We start from the raw sequence: 20,385 nt of genomic DNA, 5'->3' as shown, positions 1-20,385 counted from the left end.
TAGCAGAATACTCTATAGGAACCTTTTTTAAACCACTTTGCCTTCTATAGAATTTACTACAGGATACAGAGCTGCTCCAGAATGTGTTGTGCATACCTCTGCCAGATCCTCAAAGCAGCTACCGACCAAAGGGTGCGGGCTGCCATCTGCTGTCATCTCCACGGCGTCTTCGATCAGACCGAGGAGCTTCAGTGTCAACTCATGGATGTCCATGATGTTACTGAAGATAACCTCCACATCCTGGGAAAACAAGGATTAGTAATTAGTAATTAACCCATTAAGACCTGGAACGCATCTATGTCATTTTTTTATTTGAGCTAAAAAGTATTATTTTACACTTTGGCTATTAAAAAATAGCAGATATACAAGCTCATTGTCGCGCTATGAGCTTGTAGATCTGTTATTTTTTTAAATCATGAAAATGTGTGCAAATCTTTGAATCTTTTAATAAATATATATATATATTTAAAGCGAACATTTGTAACTCAAATCTTTGCTTCTGGGGGTCCCTGGAACAAAATATTTTGAGATTGGCGGCGGCTGAGATTTTGGGGGTCCTTGACATGAAAGAGTTTGAGCACCACTGAGATAGAAACATAAGTTTTTCAGAAAACTGTTTGGATTTAGAAGACATCGGCTTCAGGTCTTAATGGGTTAACAGAGTGACAACGGTAGAACTGGATATGATGTAGTGAGGGGTGACTGAATTGAAATTGGGGACAATATTGACAGAATATTTGAGGGAACCGATCTATAAGCAGGTATGCGAGTGGCGTTAAAAAGCAAAACATAAGCAAAACGGGATATATAATAGTCACATTCATGACTGGTGATGAACAGAAATGGCTGGTGGCATTTACCAAGAAAACACAAGCTCTTAAGTAACTATCCTTTGTGGTGGCAAAACAGGCAGTTCTGTTTTGCAACAAGAAGATTACAGGAAGGAACATTTTGACAGTACATTGCATGTTTTTATCAGGAGCAACCTACAGTGAGAGGCGCATGTCACTGTTGTAGTTATCAAATTTGTGACTTTTTTTGTCAACAGGTAGGTCACTCTAACCACTAGGCCACACTGTCATCCTTAAATTTTTTTAACGTTCAGCAAGTTTTTGGATTTTTATTCACTCACAGGTCATACAGGCATGGAGTGAAGGATATAAACAAGGTGTCTCAAATTAGAAAGAAAGAAGAATTAATGGATAACTAGAATCAAGGTTGGAGTGAAGGATGGTGGAAGGGTAACTAAATTCCCATTTAACAGCTAAAAGTAATTGCAAAAACACTGTTGAAATCCACCAGTTGAAATGTGCGCACACAAATTACGTACAAAAATAATACGTACAAAGTAATATCATCAAGGTGCCCTTGAGCAAAATGCTCACCCCCAAACTGAGGCTAATCACTGGGCTAATGCTAGCATTGAGCAGTGAGAAACAGGGTGTTGCTGAAATAGAATATGCAGACTCGGCTAACCTGCCCTGGATAAATACGTTTAAAAAAGGATCCATGATGACAACATACATTGGAGGCTGTAACAGCAGATCTTATTTGCTTGCAAGCCTGAGAAAAAAAAAGGAATCATCCATCAAAATGATGAGAAACAACTGAAAATAGAATGTGGAGATTATTGGCTGCCCCAGCATGAGTAGAAGTTGGGTCCTGTCATTATTTGACCATAGCACTTTCTCGACTCCTCTCCCAAGTAATTTGAGATTATGCCGTGTTTCACCAGACATAATTGAGGTTATTTTGGCAGGGGCTGCACATGTTGTTCCTGTCTCACAGTAATTACATGTTCTGCGTTCCACAGGGCCTGCGATAGGACCATCCTCCTCACCCAAACGATACCGCAAATTACCCAACCCAAAATATGCAAAGCCGCAGCCAGCAGCCCATAAAAATGTTACTTTTCCACTCTCTCAACCCACTGAGCGACCAATCAGCTTCAGTGTTTAGGTTTTAATAGGCCCACCCTGCCTCACTTCCACCCACTAGCAGCATGTTTGAGACATAATATTGTCTATCTCATCTTTTTTTCTATTTCTCATTTTTAATGAATTGTAACTTTATTGTGATAGGACAGAGATGAGACGTCAAAATGAGGGTGGAGAGGAGGGCTGACATGCAACTCTGAGTTGGATTCAAACTTCCTGGCATGGCGCCCATTTTTTTCAGAGCGGTGTGCCTTAAGGTGAGAATGGTTTCAGTCAATGTGGCAAGTAGCAGCAGGATGATCTTTCACATCACTGAAGAAAATTTGTTGAGGCAAAAGCTACTTTTCCCTAAGAAGGCCGTCAGTACTGCCTCCGTTTCAAAGCAGATTGTAAAGTCAACAGGGTTCCACTGTGAAGGCGACGATTAGCAGCTAGTAAATTACAGCATTTGAGTTCTAATCTTTAAATGTTCTTATGCTGGATTTGTTTGCAGTCAGCTTTGTTAAGTAAGTCATCAAACTGCAGTTGGAGAGCATTGTTGAGCGTTGCTGTTCAGAGAGGATTTTACTGTGAGCTTTTGTCATGGCTCCCGTTCTCCCCCCAAGGCTGTACAATATTGACAAAAGAAATCAGCTTGCAATTCTTCAGCTCAACACTGCAATATGAATTGTGCCACATGTGGACACAGCCGTTTCCACATGAATTTGCTGCTCAGCAGAAAATATGATTTTTGTTGTAGAAGGGGGCTTACTCAATTTGAATGCAATTCAAGGGAGACCTTTTTTTGTAGGCAAGCGATTCTGTACACTGCCAGGTAACACTACACTTTCCACCATTATAAAGTCACTATGCTAGTCCCCGGCCTACTCGGGAACGATGCAAGTTGGGAATGCATTCCCCACCCATTTTTGCAATACTCGTTGTCAGCACATATGTTGTACCCAGTACGGTACCCATGACCATAGTACTTAGTAGCAAGTCTATGACGTCAGTACTATGATGTCATATTGATGACATGAGGCATCTCCATATATGGGTATAAAAAGGGACACAGACACATACTTGCTCGATGCCTCCCGACAAACACAACCATAAAAATGTTAGCTTCAGATCACTGAGCTCAATGAGAGTAAGAGCAATGAGTGTAGGAGCTAATCATGCAAAAACCGTCCTCACCTGAGGCGTGAAGATTTTGTTGTTGGACAAAAAGTGATGTCGGAACACTTTGATGATGAGGTCGAGTTCTCTCAGGTACTGTCGTTCCTCTGCGATCTCCTGCCTCACCTGGTCGTCATAGGTGAGCTCCCCGGAGGAGGAGGGCTCCTCTGTGCACTGGGACACCAAACCAATGTCCTCCTCCTGGTCAAACATATCCATCAGCACCTGGAGATGGAAAGACGCACGTTAAATTAAGGAAGAGAACAAAGACTTTGCTCCATCTATTCTATAGAACAGTGGTTCTCAACCTGTGGGTCGGGGGGGGGGGGGGTCCGCAGATGACAGTGAAGTGACAATTTAAGGACTTATGACATTTTCAATACCATAAAAAAAAAGAAGAAATTAATCATCAATGCATCAAAAGTAATCAACAATTGGCCAAATTGTCAAATAATATAAGAAAGAGGCAAACATTTAGAAAATAGCCGATTTACCAGTTCACAACACCTCACTTTGCAAGGCATTGTGAGCTTGTAGATCTGCCATTTTCACAATATTTATCTGTGGGAACTGAGTCAAACTAAATGTAATGCCTCAACTCCTACACTTCGAAGTGCTTGTCAGGGTGGGGGGTCCCCAGTTCAAATATGATTATTTTTGGGGGTCGCGGCCTGAAAAGGTTGAGAACCACTGCTATAGAAGACGAATTTGTTCCTATAGAGCAGGGTTAGGCAAGTAAGGTGGGCCAGAACACAATCAATGGCTAATTTAGGACCTGGAACTTGCAACAAACAACCTTATATACAATAATAATAACTATATTGTTATAAAAGTTAATACATAAAGATGTGTGTGGTTGATAGAAAAGCATGTGGAATGTTACAAGTGCACACAGAAATACATCTTTTTTTGTGCAGGCCTCATCCTTGAATGTGGCACCTATGGGATATTATATATTATATTTAGGACATCAAAAGGTTTCAAAAGAACATTTTATCTGGAGAAAGAGATACACTCCTTTTCGAACAAGAGCTCTTTCATGGTTCAAGGTCTGTTAGAACGGAGAGAAACAATGTATAATTTAAGGCATGTGAAACACAGCAATGGTTTGTTTTTTAAACGTGAGAGAAGTTTTCATCCAAGAGGAAAGTTGACAGTGAGACAGTGACACATTCAAAGAATGGAAATCGAACCATTTCTTCATCCTACCCGGTTTAATCAATTCAAAGCTATTGCTGTCCATAGCCTACCTGGACTGTCAGTCAGCTATTTAATATAATAAAATGTATAATTTGTTAGGCCAGATATTTTCGCTGGCCTACCCCTAGGGTATTTTTGCTACTGTGCAGAGGTATGGAAGTCTGCCTGTCCTGACCTGGAAAAACCCTTAGGTCCTCAAACTAGAATTTTGGGTCAACAGAAGTACCTAAATCCTACCGTTCTATTGTGAGGAGGTCAGCCTATGTAAAATGACGAGTTTCAACTCATTTTAGGCATTCATTTCCAGCTCCACTGAGAGCCGGCACTTGACACAGAACAAACTGTGAAGCGTTATGTCAACATTTTCTAAAGAGAACATCATCACTACAGATTCAGTAAAAAAATCTGCAACGTTGCTCTTTAAAAGGTTATTTGTTTTTAAATGTTTAGGCTTTGTTAGATAATACAGCAGAGATGAGAAAGAGGGGATAGAGAGAGCATAATGACAAGACACGATAGGTCCTCCACTCAGGACTTTGCGATTCATGTAGTCAGTGCATAACTGTTTGAGCCAAGGAGATGTCCCAACTGTAATGTAATGAAAGCAATTCTGATTAAGAACTTTGATGGCTGAACCGCCAAAGACGGATATATCAGTCTTTTCAAATCCAACCGTTAACCGCCAAAGACGGATATGTCCGTCAATAAAAATAAACGTCCAGAACCCAAGATAACGTGATCCGAAGATTTACTGCTCCATTCACTTCCTGGTTAACTTATTACTTTAAAATCCTGTATCTCGGCTCCTGTGTAATTTCTTTTTAACTATGTATTTTTGGCGAAACTATTTTCAACTGGGTATAACAAGAGAACGGGAGGTCAGGATGATATTTTTATTTTTTTTCACGGAAGCACAGTGATTTCCTCCGTGATTATAGCAACCATCAGGGGATCGGTCATACTGGAGATTGAAATATTCTGGCCAGCATTAGAAAGCCCCTGGCAGTGAATGTGTTAAGAACTCATACACAGAACCTACCTTGTCTGCACACATGGACACCTTGATGTCCTGCTGGCTGATTTCATAGTGCCGGATGTTGCCGACATAATTGCCTGCCAACTTCAGTATGTCTGCTGATATGTATTCGAGAACAGCCACGATGTACAAGGAGACGTGGTAGTCGACCTTATATCCCAGGACCTCCTGTTGAGAGAAAAGAGGGAAAGGAAGTTACTGTAAACATAGTCAGATGAAAATTATTCTTAGCATTTGTTTTGCGTGGAATAGTAGAACGGTGATTCATATTATAGTATGTTGCCCAAAAGGAAAACAACAACAAAAACGTATGCTGACTAGATCATCCATGCTGTATATCGACATTGAATGATGAACTCCAGGTAATGATTTCAATCCAAAATGGATGTAGTACATTTTGGAACACAAATCATCAAATCTATTGGAAAGAATGGTGACCTAAGCTGGGTTGGGGTCTTTACCTTAAGCAGAGGATGTATCTTGTCCACCGGGAGAAGTAAAGGGTTTCTCCGCTTGCGTTTTTCGATGGCCGATTGGGCGTCAGCTATAGCCCACTTATCGATGGGGTGGGGAAAGGTCTTCTGGACCCGTTCCTGTAAAGGAAAAGAAGACTTAGACTTTGCAATCTACATAACACATACACATTACACACACACGCATCCACCCATCTATGTATTTTATAATGGGAGGTGGGAATCAGTGTCAGGTGTTGCAGCAGGTCCCTAAGATTATATATTTCTCAGAAGACACTTTAAAACAAGAAATGACAGCCATATATTTCTCAGAAGACACACTTTAAAACAAGAAATGACGGCCATATATTTCTCAGAAGACACACTTTAAAACAGGAAATGATAGCCATATATATCAGCTCGCACTTTTTTTCCCAGTGATCCAGCACTCCAAAAATGCAGGGGGAATGCAAGGCAGACGATCCCGAACAAACGGCTAGCCTTATGTGCTTGTATTTCAATAAATGTAAACATCCTTATTTGTGGTGAATGGCCTGAATACTTTGCACCGTTTACCCCATCTGAATAGCTTATGTGAGCATCATAAAGAATATCAGAATAATGAATTACTATCCAAAATAAATGAGAAGATTTGTATTAATTCTTATTAATTCTTAAGAAACGTGGGCTACAAAAAACGAAACATCTGTGCTTTATTGTCATAAATTGCACCCTTCTACCATATGAATCTGGTCATAATTACACAATCATAATTGTTGATGTAATTCACACGTAGCCTAAACCCTCTATTCTCAGTAAAAACGGACCTACCGGTACATTAGTTGGACTGCTTTTTTCTGTCAACACCAAATCTCTTAGCCGATCTACAAGCTCACAACACGGCGCGTTCTGAGCGGCTATTTTAGGCTTATGTTCCCACCAGAATAGGCATTGCTGGGGTTCATTTGGTTAATGCTATTCATGTAACGATGTTTTCATATTTGTCAAGGTGCACTAATGATTTCATATTGCTGGATAATATTAATATTTTATATTGCACATGCATATGTTTTCATGTTGAGTAGTGTTATTCCTCTGTCCTCACTTGTACAAACAGCACTAGCCAAAGAACTACACATCCGTAAAACCGGCACTTTGTTGGCACTGCCCACCAGTTGCTCAAAACCCCGGAAGATGACAAAGAAACGTAAATGGTCGGAAGTGCCGCATGGGCTTGCGATCTTTTGCGGCTACTTGCCATCACTGTGTGACCGCACCATTACCGCTCAGTCTGGGTTTAGATTCCGCCTACTGTATCCGATCATTTCTACTCACACATGAACACAAACAGCTGTTTCCGTGTCCGCTCTAGACCACCAGATATGCAAATTACAAAAGCGAATTGGACAGAGTTTCAGCCAATGAGAAAAAAGTGATGCGCAAGTGATGACTAGTTGCGCGTCTGTTCAATGATCCGCTGCCTCTGGCGAGCCGATAAAAAGATATATTTTAAAAGTTGCAAGTACATTCACAAGTGAGATCTGTAAAAGCAACGAAACATTTAAAATACCCATCACGACTCTTGATACATTCCCTGCCATAGACAGATCTCCGTCAATAACAAAAAAATTATAGGAATGATCCCTTGACTCTGAAAGAAGGAATAGACGGATGTGACGTCATCCCGAAAAACATCACTTCCGTCCACTCCTATGTTATGATTTGTAGAAAAACACATCTGGCTCGGATTTCTAATTTTTTTGGTGAAAACTAGCCTTATTCAACGTTAACTTAAATGGCCGATCGCGGTCAAAAAAAAATGTTCTGGTGGATAGAGGAGACCCTCCCCCACCCCCCAGACACCCTTTGTTTACATCTGTGTACACATTGCGGATCCCGCGGCTCTCCAAAGATCGTCAATATAAAAAAGGTAAAAAATGCTGGCAGCAGCGGATGAATTAATTAGATAATACCTGGCAGTGAATGTGTTAATATCAAGCCTCCTGCGACATTTTTCCACTTTTCTAGGTAGTGCAAATGTATTTTTAGAACACCTAACACCTTGAAGAACCCTGCAGAAGAACACATGTTAGTTAGTTGTGTATCAGGAATGAGACAGGAAGTCAATTACCTCCACGTCCTGTACAGAGCGGGGCTGGGCCACACACAGCATGTTGAGGAGCTGGAGGATCAACTCCTCGATGTGCTGCAGAGCGTCTTCCTTGGCCGACAGGTTTGGGTGAACTTGCATCTGCACCTGGAAAACCAAGGCAAACGTAGGGGAGACGTTAAGACAGGATTACAGACATGTTATGTTCCATTGCCACAGCTATATGAGAAAAGATGCAACATATTCAATTCAATCAATTCAATTGAATTGAATCAATTGGTTCTTGGGAGCCACATATGGGTCACAGATTTCTGAGGCCTACTGGCAGGCAGTGGCAGCGTGCATACAAAGTTTGGGATGATTGGTCCAGCAGTTTGTGAGATTTGCTCTAGACACACAGAGACCCTTAAATAGACGGCTAGCCTCTTGCAGAGCCATGGTGAATAATTGTGCCTTTGTGACATTGATGCAGAGACTGTGTTCACACTTTCAGCCCACCAAATGAACCAGAGCAATTAGGCAGATTTTCTTGTGCATATTATACTGTATGAGCACTCCAAAATAACTCAAGACCCCTCAGAATTATTTTCAGACTTCCTTGGGGGTGGTCCGAGTACGGTAAACTTTAATTCTGCGTTGTGGTTTGCTTAACCTGTGTATTGTTAAGCACTACAGGTTAGTTTTGCCTTTGCCATTTTATTTGAGCCCTGCTAGGCTTGCTGTAGATAAATCACATGCTATTGCAGGAAGCTCGGAAACACAAACTAGAACTATGGCTTAGTTAACAATCAAGACTAGTGGACAAGGAGTAGTTTGGTTCGAGGAAGAATAGACATTTATCCAGATAAAGAATGAAGCCAAAAGGACATGAAAGGGCAACTGTCAATGGACAGAAATGCTAAGGTTTCCCTACAATTTGCAGTTCATATGAAAGCAGGGAACTTCATTAGAACTGCACTGCAGTGGTGCATCAAAGTAAAAAACTAGGCTGTATTAAAAGTACTTTTATTTACCACTAGATAAAATTAGAAAAAGCAACAAATCCTCTGACATAAAAGACACACAACCCTTTTGTGACGATGAGAATGTGAAAGCAAAAATAACTGAGTCCCTTTCCTGTTGGTCCACTTTTTGGTCCACTTTAAGAGGAGTAGAGGACTAAGGGTTCATTTAAAAAGGACTATTAGCCCATAAGGTAAACTTGGTTTGCTATTCTATTGGTGAGAAAGTGTCAGGCGTAGCATTTAGTTTACTGCAATTGTGTATACATTTATGATCGTGGGGTGCAGTTAAACAATCAAGGTACAAAAGATATCATACATTGCTCTGGCAATTAGGCTTATTACCCATGGTGATGTAAGGATGTCAAGAATGCGGTCCATGAAAACATTTCTGCACAAACCTCTGCACCTCTGTCTGGGGTCAGAGGCAGCCTGTGTGTTGAATAATGCCAAGTACACTGACACAGGTCACTGAACAGCTTTTACAGACATACATGTAAAGATGATTATAACCTGGGAGTATGAACCTTTCACACAGCACCTTCAAGCATCTAAGTACTAGGCTAAACTGTGCCTTTTCTTAATACTACTATTAATATTAATGCTTCTATGTCTGATGAACCAGATTTAAAGAATGTAACTCTTATGTACTCACAATGAAGAAACCTTGAACCTTGATCTCAATGCACCAACAAGAACTTTCCTAAGAAAATCTACTTTTCTTTTTATATTAATTTTAAACCTCATATAGACAACTATTAACAATGGATGATTGTTACCAACAAACATCTTACCACAGAGTTCTTGTAACACACACACAGAAAGCTGCTAAATAAACTTTCATTCAGTCTATAAATTAAGACCAAAGCAAGTCGTGAGACAACCGACAATGAAACAAATTTACAAAAGCGGCCACAAATAGCAAAAGCCATGACAAAACGGCATGTGATCAAGCCTACTCTCAGGTACAGTATATCTGTCAGCCTGGCCTGCACAACAGGGTTACACATATCGCAAGTTCCTGCAATGTAGTTTATCGGCATATGAGAATATGCTGAACCTTAACTTTTTTTTCCCAAGACAGGAAAGCAAGGGGAGAGAGAAGGGATGACATTTAACAATCTTTCAGGGCCTGCATTTCAGAATTATTAGGGTTAGGGTTAATTAATGACAATTAATCGTCAAGAAAAATTTAATAATCGTGCCCTATTTAATAATAATCAACGTTAAATAAAATAGCCAATCTACAAGCGCACAACGCATCACAAGCTTTTTTGCTGCTAATTTATGAGCAATCCCCATAATCAGGTACTGCACACACACAGCTGTGCTAAAAAGTGCAAAATAGGAGTCCACACTGTAGACACAAGAAACAGTAAGCAGGGGTGGATCGGATCTATGAGTAGGCGGGGACCTGGATGGGCACAGCCCCACCCAGAATGACAGCTTCAATGCCCCAGCATATGAGACTCATTACAACTTGCCTGGATTCTACCAGACGCAGTTGTGTCTGGTTGTGTATTTTTAACATGCAACACCGTCGTGCGACAAAGTATGAACCAGGCTTTATTCTGCATGGTCTCCTGTAAAGGGCTCCTCCTAGGGGGTAACACTTTTCTATGGGTTACAGGTTTCAATATAACAGCCGGGACCCGTCCGCTGTTTGCCATTTTTTACAGTTATGATTGTATAGTTTTTCTAAGATGATTTCAACACAGATTTTGTTGTTTGGTCATGGTAATGTAGGATGCATGCATGCAGATCCATAATGATCTTGCATACAAAAAGATGGAAGCCTCAGTATTGCCCATAGTGTTTTGCCTGGAGGCGGTCTGCAGGGCCACCATGACTGCGCGACACCTGTCATTCTCAGACACTGACTTCTTAATTTGAGGGGGGGAAATATTTGAGATAAATATTCAACGCCGCTGCTACAACTTCATCCTATGGGAAAAACTGCATTGCAATATAACATTTGTATGTGTTAGTATAATAGCGCTGAACGATACAGGAAATGACACACACACACACACACACACGCACACACACACAATAGGCCGATGCAGATTTAAACTTTAATAGCTCTATTTGGAAATGATGCATCACTCTAGAAATTATTAGGGTGATTTTAGAGGGGGAAATAAGGCAGTTGTTCAATACTCTGATTGACATAACACCTCTGTGAATGCACTGTGAAGTGTGTTTGCAAGACCAGTAACTTGGGATGCACACGCATATTCGATTTTCTGAATATTTTTGTCAATCTCTAAATTGATTCAGTTGCAACCTAAATATACGGCAATACTACTGTACAGTAATGGCCATTGATGTATTGTTCACAGCACACTGCCGTCTGTTTGATATTAAATTTAAACTTTAGTGTAGAAGAGGTTGCTGCAGGCAGTGCGCCATAAGCTCTTCTCTCATCAGACACAGACACACACACAAACACAATAGACCCACCTCTCATTTATGCTCGTCTCCCCTGTCGAGCAGTCTCTGCTCTCAAATTGATCAAATTAATTCTGACAAATTCTTAACAAACGACAAGATCGCACAGAAAGCACTTTACCGTGTTACAACACTTTCACGCAAGAGCGCGATATAAACATTTAATGAAAACAAGGTCCAAAGTAAGCTGTGCAACGGGTTAACATCCACCAGTCCATTTACAAGTTCAATGCATGGTCGCTTCTTTGTGTTGAAAAACGTGCATGATGCGACATCACGGTGCTTCTGCTAAATCCCGAACATGGATACACAGCCCAGTCCCATAAAACGTTATCACTCACATGAACACGTGAACTTAGGAATGAATAGCTCTATGAGGAGACAGACAGTACAAGATCTCTGCAAAAGCTTAATCAACGGTCCCAAAGCTCTAACCACAGATGCATGGACAGCACACTCACCACATAATATTATGTCACCATGACCTACGGGTATATTTTCAGTTATTGCTGGCCAACTGAGCCAATCAACATTATGAACGATTACTTTGAAGTGCCTATTTTTGTGCAGTAGCCTTTCATTTTAACAGCCTATTCTACTAAACTGCTCTGATTGGTTTTAGGTCTAACCAATAGAGTCCGTTTGGATCTTTTTGTAACCGCCCCTTGGAAAAAATCTATCGTTGATAGGGACCAGACTAATATCCACGCAGTGTGTCGTGTGATATTGTCTGGCCACGCGAGGCTAGTCGGACTGCAGCGAAAATGACCGATCAAACGCTCCAATCAAAGCACTCCATTCCAGTACTCTACTCCATCACTTCTATCCAGCACTTCTTTCCAGCACGTTGTGGAACTTTGTTGACTATGATTCTGGAGAGGTTATGTTCTTTGTTTGAGTAATAGCACTTGATCAATCCTCTTTTAACATTTAGTTTGACATAAAATCAGTAATAAAAAGTAAATAAAAAAAGTGTGCAGAGTGGGGACCGCCTGCCGTTTCCGTCGGGCCGCGAACCACATGTTGCACGGACTGACACAAAGTCTGTGCAACACAGAAGTGCGCAGCGCGTCCCCGATCAAGACTTCATTCAAATGTCTCCGTAATCCACACAAGTATGTTTATAAATACCTTGTGACTGTTAAGTTATATCACCAGCCGATCAAACAATACGATTTGAAACGCAAGTGACAGATTTTGGCTGAATTAACTCTCGCTTTTGCGACGTGAGCCCCTCTCTCTCGCAGTACTGTACTTAATCAAAATGTTGAGGTATTTTTAATTTACTGGAGTATTTCCAATTTTCAGTACTTTTACTTCTACTAAACTACATCTCAGAGGTAAATATTATACTTTTACTCCACTACAATTATTTGAAATTTTTAGTTACTAGTTACTTTGTAGGTTTTGATTATTATTACAAAACATACAGTAACCACTTCAGCCCGACATACATTTCGGCCATTTGAAAATAGCCGATCTACAAGCTCACAATACTTGTGAGCTTGTAGATCTGCTATTTTCAAACGTTTTTTTTTACATTTTATACATTTGAAAACTTCTGAAAATCGGACATTCTGCATAATGAGTACTTTCTACTTTTGGTACATTTTGATACCAATACTTTTGTTCTTTTAAGTACATTTTTAATTCCGGACTGTTACTTATTTCTACATTGCAGTATTGATACCTTTACTTAAGTAAACAATGTGAGTACATTTTCCACCACTGCTCTCTCGTCAACATGAGATAGACAGTATAGAGACTTAAATATGTGCCGGATCGGAATCGATCGGAATCGGATCCGTTTTAATGCTGCCTGATCGGAATCGGATACGTAATGAAAAATCTTGATCGCGGCACCTCTATCAATAAGTAATCAAATCAGACAAAATTATGTTATTCATCAGATGGACTATACTGCTTTTTTCCAGGTTAGTCTTCAGGATGATACATGATAGCTTTCCAAAGCAGTGAGACGTGTAGGATTGTGAACAGGTGTTCTCGCTGCTGTTCTATGAACTACCTTGCATTTAGAAGACCCCTATCGGTAGGCAAAGATCTCTGGTCGTCTTGCAAAGCAAGACTAGACTGTTTGACACAACTTGCCATAACTGCATTGCATACTTTGCAATATATCTACCGCACATTATATTGCGATGTCGAAGCTTAGAACATATCTTATGCAGCCCTATTATATAAAAACAAATTCATACACCATTCAAGCAGCATTTTAGCAGTGAAAGCTTTCCCCACTTATAACAAGCTTATCCTACTGCTCAATCAGCTGTTGCCCAGGTGTTGTCTAACGACCAACTAGCTAGGCAAATCTAGCAAGGGAGGCCAGCCTACCAACCATCTCGGAGGACGGAGTGCACATAGCCTTCAAGAGAGTCAACATCCGAAAGGTGGTGGGACCTGATGGGATCCCAGGCCGCGTCCTAAAGGCATGTGCAGAACAGCTGGCAGGAGTTTTTGCGGAGATTTTCAACCTCTCCCAGGCTGTGCTCCTGGCAGGCTTCAAAAAGTCCACCATTGTGCCCATCATCAAGGAATGTCAGTCTGAACGACTGGAGACCTGTCGCTCTCACCCCAATAGTCAGCAAAGGCTTTGAGAAGCTGGTGAGAGAATACATCTGCTCCTGTCTTACCCGTGGCAGTTTGCATATCGTCAAAACAGATCCACCGACGATGCAATTACCACGGCTCTTCAAGCATGTGTGACTGGATACTAGACTTCCTGTTCAACCGACGCCAGGTGGTGAGAATGGGCAGTATCACATCCGACACCCTGATCCTCAGAACTGGATCACCCCAAGGATGCGTGCTGAGCCCTCTACTCCCTGTACACGCATGACTGCGCAGCCACACACGACTCCAGCATCATCCTGAAGTATGCTGATGACACGACAGTGTAGGTAGGATAACCAACAACGATGAGTCTGCCTACAGAGATGAGATCAGTTTACTGGCACTCTGGTGCCAGGAGAACAGCCTCACCCTCAACGTTGACAAGACCTAGGAGCTCAGGAGGCCGAGGAGAGAGCATGCGCCCTTCTTCATCGATGGAGCTGCAGTGGAAAGGGTCAGCGAGTTCAAGTTCCTTGGAGTACACCGAGGAGGAGCTCAAATGGGACACACACGTAAGGAAAAAGGCCCAGCAGCGACTATACTGGTCTCGCCGCCTGAAGAAGTACGGAGTTAGCCCCCGCATCCTCAGATTGTACTAAAACAGCTCCATTGAAAGCGTCAGGCTTTGTTACAGCCTGGTATGGAAACTGCACTGTCCGAGAAAAGAAAAACCTACAGCGGGTGGTCCGGTCAGCTGAACGTATAATGGGAGGAGAGCTCTCCTCGCTCCAGGAACTGTACAAGAAGAGGTGGGTAGTCAAAGCTCAGCTAATTAATCAAAACAGGTTTTGAATATTACACTGTAAGCGCAATGAATCTAGAATATATGAAAGTTTCACTTTTAGAATTATATTGCAGAAGAAAATTTACTTTTCCACAATATTCGATTTTTTATAGAAGGATTAGTATATGACTATAGAGTGCTGGAGATTAGCTGTACACAAACGGACGGACGGACACACGGACAGGGGCGAAAACATAGTCTCGGCCACGCCTCTGGGCTAGAGACAATAAAATTTTAAATGATGCATTTTTATAGCGTTTTTATAGCGTCTTTCTCCCAAGTGCTTTACAATGTGTATTACATTTCACACATTCCCAGTTCCACACAGACGGCGGAGGCAACCATGCAAGCCACGAAGCTGGTCATCAGGGGCAGTTAGGGTTTAAGTGTCTTACTCAAGGACACTTAGATGGGTACTCTATCTCCTGAGCCAATGCCGCCCCAAACATCAAGTTAGAGTCCCAATGGTTACAGAAGAATTAAGACAGCCAAGTGAAACAGCCCCATATGCGACCGTTTCATTTAAGGCCTGAAGCTCTAAAGAAGGTTCAGGCCAACGAATGGAAACAGAGAAGCCTCTCCAGCCCTTTTATCTTGTCGTCATTGCTGTGCCCTCTCACTGGAATGCTGTCTGTTCAGATACTATTATGGGAGCCACAGAAGAGAGGCAGGGGGAAAGAGAAGCTGTGGGAGAAGAGCCGAGTAGAAAGCGAGACTGACAATCGTTCACCGTCTGTCAGTCTCTCACACATTCTCTCTGACTTACTCTCACTCTCACACACACACACTAACTTTCTCCCTCTCTGTTACACACCAACACACTCTGTTCTGATGCTTACACACACACACACACACACACACACACACACACACACACACACAAAAGACGGGCTGTTCACATGCTGGCGGTGGAATTACCCTGCTATAGTACAGTGGGGCGTTATGACACAACGCTGCCCGCGGCGTGCGGAATCTGAGACGGGAGGTCAAAGGTCAGCACCGACCGGGCTTCGAACATTCTTATGCTGTGACTTAACAGCGGTGCGGCGCTGGGCAGGATGTCCCTGTCTCTGCACTTCAGTGGTTATTTATTACTGTAGTTCTCATGCGGTGGTACTGCATGTTTAGCCCACTGACTGTTGACTCTGACTCACACTTAACATTACTCTCGAGTCTCGACCATTTTCAAAAGCATACCGCTGCTTCTTAGATTTGGGTAATTAGGCTAAAACGGTTTAACAAATTCTCTGCTTCTCTGGTAAGGCTGAACAAAATCACAAAGTTAACTACTGCAACTACAGCAAATCGCAGAGGCTGCAATCAATTGCATAAACGAGAGGCTCTGAAATCATTGCCATTTTGCAGACTCATTTCTAGGAGTAATACATTTCAACATAACACAGGGTTATGTTTATCGTTACCGTTTACTATTACTGTTGAGCAGACTTGAGGGTTAACACTTTTCGATGGGCGCACAAGTTTCTTGAAACTTGATCATCTATGCCATCATTTAGCAAGTGCACAATCGTTATTATGTTATAATAATAATTATTGATATAATAAGAGTTATATTGATATATATCGCCACCATAGAAGCTGAAGGCTACTGCTGGCCAACAAACAACTGCAGGTCTAATTTCTCCTTCCATAGGCATACTATGAGTACATCTACATTGCCTGTGTCTAGCGCTGCTTCTACTTCTTCGGTTATATCTTCTGCTCCGACCTACATACAACATAGTATACAGTAGATACTGTATTTTATGTTCTACGGTATATACCTAGCTTAATGTTCTATATTGTTTTCTTTCAATTTAATATGATTCATTGATATAGTTTTCTTTTGACGAATTAAGCTTTCAAATTTGGCTTTTACACATATTTTTTTTAGATCAGTTCATAAATATAGCTATAATAATAATACAGGTATATGATATATACATGATATAAATGGAAAATGCAAGGAAAATGTAATAAGAATATTTGGGATCGTTTCTGTACATTACCCACCCCTTGCTTTGACAAAACAAATAAACATTATATATCAGTTTAAATTCCCTACATATTCATATTCTGACTGATTCACACTGACCACCACACTCAAGATGCTTTTCAAAACAGGAAAAAAATTACAAAGATGAGTTAATTCTGGCTCCAGTTCCGTCTATAATTTCCTATATTGACGTCGGCTTAAACAAAACAAAGTTATAAATAATCTACAAGTGTAAGACTGTAAATGGAAAAAGAGGGGGCGGGGTCACAGCAGAAGTTTTAAGATGCATTCTCTCGACCTCGAAAAGCACTTGACCAAATTCCACATGACACCAGGAGCTATGAGTCACCACAAGCAGAAACTCTGGGGGTTTCCCCTCGTTTGATTCCATTCACAGAGTAGCTGGCCCCGTTTCATCGCGTGGCCTGCGACTAACAAGTACTCTCTATCTTCCTTAGGAGAGGAAAATAGTCAAAACATGAAAATACAGACACCAATACGGCTTTTCAACGAACAGCCTAAAGCCTAATTTATACTTGGGAGCACAACTGTGTTTCTAATAAAATACGCAATGTACCACAGTTTCCACACCCTTGAGTTGCACTATAATGACTGACTGAAGACTAATATTTCTAAAACCTGACAGACTAATATTAAGATCTTGATCAAGTCTCTTTTTTTTGTTCAAAATTCTCAGTTTCTATTTGGAAAGCAATGCACTAGATTAACCACTTTTGCTAAAAGCTCCTTAAAAAACTAATCTGAAGTTTATTAGACTATTTGTGAAATGATTGAATAAATGACGGAAGGTTGAATAAAGACTGACACGCCGTGTTAAAAGACGTGGCGCTGTGAAGCTGCTAACATGTCTAACAGCCAGGCTACCTGAGGACATCTAAGGAGAAGATGTGTGGTTGCTACTGTCTCCGTGCATTTAAGCCCCCTTTCCACTGCAGCTTAAGCACCACACCACACCACACCACACCACACCACACCGCATCAAAATATCTTCCGTTTCCATTACACAAAAGTACCCCCTCTCAAATCCACAGGTATGAGTAGCAGACTCAGGCCATTGACACTCATTTGTAATGTAAACATAGATGGAGGTCATTGCTTTTTGTCTAACAATGTAATGTAAATGAGTGGCCAACTGTCCTGTATACAAATGCAAATCACCTGTGCACGTGCGGGTGAACCATATGGTTCGGTATGAACCAAATGGATCCTTATAACTGTGATTATAATACAATATAAATTATAATGTATTACAACTATGCTAATTATAATACACTATAATGGATTATAACTGATTATAATACAATATAAATTGTTATAATTTATTACAACTATGATAATTATAACACTATAATAGATTACAACTGTGATCATAATACACTATAAAGTAGTATAATGTTTTACAACTATGATAATTATAACACACTATAATAGATTACAACTGTGATCATAATACACTATAAAGTAGTATAATGTTTTACAACTATGATAATCATAATACACTATAATAGATTATAACTGTGATTATAATACACTATAAATTATTATAATGTTTTACAACTATGATAATTATAACACACTAGAATAGATTTTAACTGTGATTATAATGATTTATGAAATATTATAATGTTTTACAACTATATCCTGTTCTAAATAAAACGTTGGTGAGTGATCAGTCATTATGAAGTGTTTGGCTCCGTTTGGCCTAGCTCAGACCTACCCAGGACTGGGTACTTTTTAGGCACCAGTTTAGTACCACTTACACACCACTCTACCCACTTCATTGTAGTGGAAACCGAGGCACAAGTGGACGGTGTGGTGTGGGGTAGGGTGAGGCCATGCATATGGAAAGCCACCTTTACAGTAACTTGTGCAACGTGAGGCTAGGGGCTGATGGACACACACAGTTTGCTTCACTTTGTCAGAGAGTGATTCTACAGAAAGAAAGTGTGCACATAGAGAATAGCTGGGGGAAGCCCTGAATTTGAAAAGTAATCACATACGTTTAATGTATTTATTTATTTCATAAAGCTAAAATGGGTCAACTGAATATGCAGACCTTCAATAGTCTTAAAAACACTCACTCAAGTGGCTGGTGAATTTGAAAGCAAAAGGCCACCAGCTAGAACTTTTAGCATTTAGCAAGTAGCGGGTGGTATTTTCTGCCTTTGCTGCATTTAGACAGCTACAGTATGAATAAGAAAAGTCTAGAAATGTATATGGAGCCAAGGCTTTCATGCACACCCATGCTGAAGGTGTTCAGTTACATGGTTCAGCTCCATTAAGGATGGAAGACCGGCATACAGGAAGTCCCAGTTCTCTCTCTCTTTCACTCACACACTTTCTCTTTCCCCTCACTGCCCTCTGTTGCTCTGTCTGTCCATCTGTCTCTCAATCTGACACTGTCTCATTTCCTTCTGTCCTAAAACTCTCTCAATGTGTCTTCCCTCTCTTTCCCTCAACCCCATCATCCTTTATTGCCGCTCTTCCTCTCCCTACATGCCTCTCTCCTACAGTTCCCCTCCCTACATGCCTCTATCCCTCAGTTCCCCATGTTCTCCACCACACTGAGAGCGGTAGGCCCCTGGGACTGAGGATCATAGCATCCGACTGAGTGGTATTGATGTGTGGGTGTACCAGCAGCAGGCAGCCTCGCGCTACACATGAAGACTGGAGCAGGGCCAGCCAGCCGTACAGTGAGAGTAAAGCCATGAGAGGAAAACCCAGATCCGCCACTCAAGTGAAACCACCGGCAGAATTGGGCCACACAGGCACACAGACATGCCATTTGGTTAATGCTTATCCAACGTGCCATACTGTTGCATGAGTGGCAAGAATGGCAAGAACTGCTAGGGCAGTGTCCTTCTCACCACTGAGCAGTGCGCAGTGACACACACAAGTACGACAGATGTTCACACACTACTAGGTTGTGAAAATAATACTAGCCTCCAGACGATAGCTGGCAACTTTTTTTGTGGCTGCCTGGTTATTCTTTTCTTCTCTGCTAGCCACTTTGGCAGGTATCCAACTGTCATTTGTTGGTGCCCCTGTATACTAAAGCTCTAGTTGGCTGGTAAAACAGTGAAGGCCAGACACACACGTTCAACTTTTACACTGTGCAATAGTTACTCCAACTAATCGAAATTATCATAAAAGAAATACGGATAATCAATAATTTAATAAAATATATGAATAATCAATCCCTATTTTGGGCATGTCATTATACACAAATTCTTTTAAAACGTAAAAAAGTGTTTAATCAATTTGTTGATATTATTGAAAAGAAAACGCTTCTCGATTATTTGATTTATCGAAAAAGTAATCGATAGATAATAATAGTTGTAGCCCTATTTTACATATTGTCGGGTAGAAACCTCATATATCTACTTTTTATGATTGTTGTGAAATTAATGCCCTACTTAATTATACAAGAGTGTCTCCCAAAAGTAGTGAAAATAGCAGATCTACAAGCTCACAACACGTTGCGATGCGAAGCGTTGCGAGGTTGCAGTTGGCCATTTTCACAATTTATATCAATAACCATCAATATCAATGAAGCCGTTTTGGACATACAAGGTTTCCACCTGACAGCAACGATATGATACAACAAAGCT

The 20,385-nt window shown here is 41.0% G+C and overlaps 1 protein-coding gene across 1 annotated transcript in view; it reads right to left on the bottom strand.

Annotated features, from left to right (window-relative positions):
• Positions 1 to 20,385, bottom strand: part of sos2 (son of sevenless homolog 2) — a 49,121-nt gene that overhangs the window by 19,394 nt on the left and 9,342 nt on the right. Inside the window, exons 2-6 of the mRNA XM_080413591.1 lie at positions 7,915 to 8,040; positions 5,793 to 5,924; positions 5,335 to 5,499; positions 3,114 to 3,320; positions 97 to 240 (exon numbers count right to left, since the gene is read on the bottom strand). Coding sequence (XP_080269717.1) covers positions 97 to 240; positions 3,114 to 3,320; positions 5,335 to 5,499; positions 5,793 to 5,924; positions 7,915 to 8,040 — 774 coding nt within the window. The remainder of the gene's footprint in view (positions 1 to 96; positions 241 to 3,113; positions 3,321 to 5,334; positions 5,500 to 5,792; positions 5,925 to 7,914; positions 8,041 to 20,385) is intronic.

This window comes from Gymnoscopelus braueri (genome assembly GCF_963280865.1).
Source record: "Gymnoscopelus braueri genome assembly, chromosome: 19".
Taxonomy (NCBI): Eukaryota; Metazoa; Chordata; class Actinopteri; order Myctophiformes; family Myctophidae; genus Gymnoscopelus; species Gymnoscopelus braueri.
Note: the sequence above shows the minus strand (reverse complement) of the source record. Positions and strands in the feature narration are given on the sequence as shown.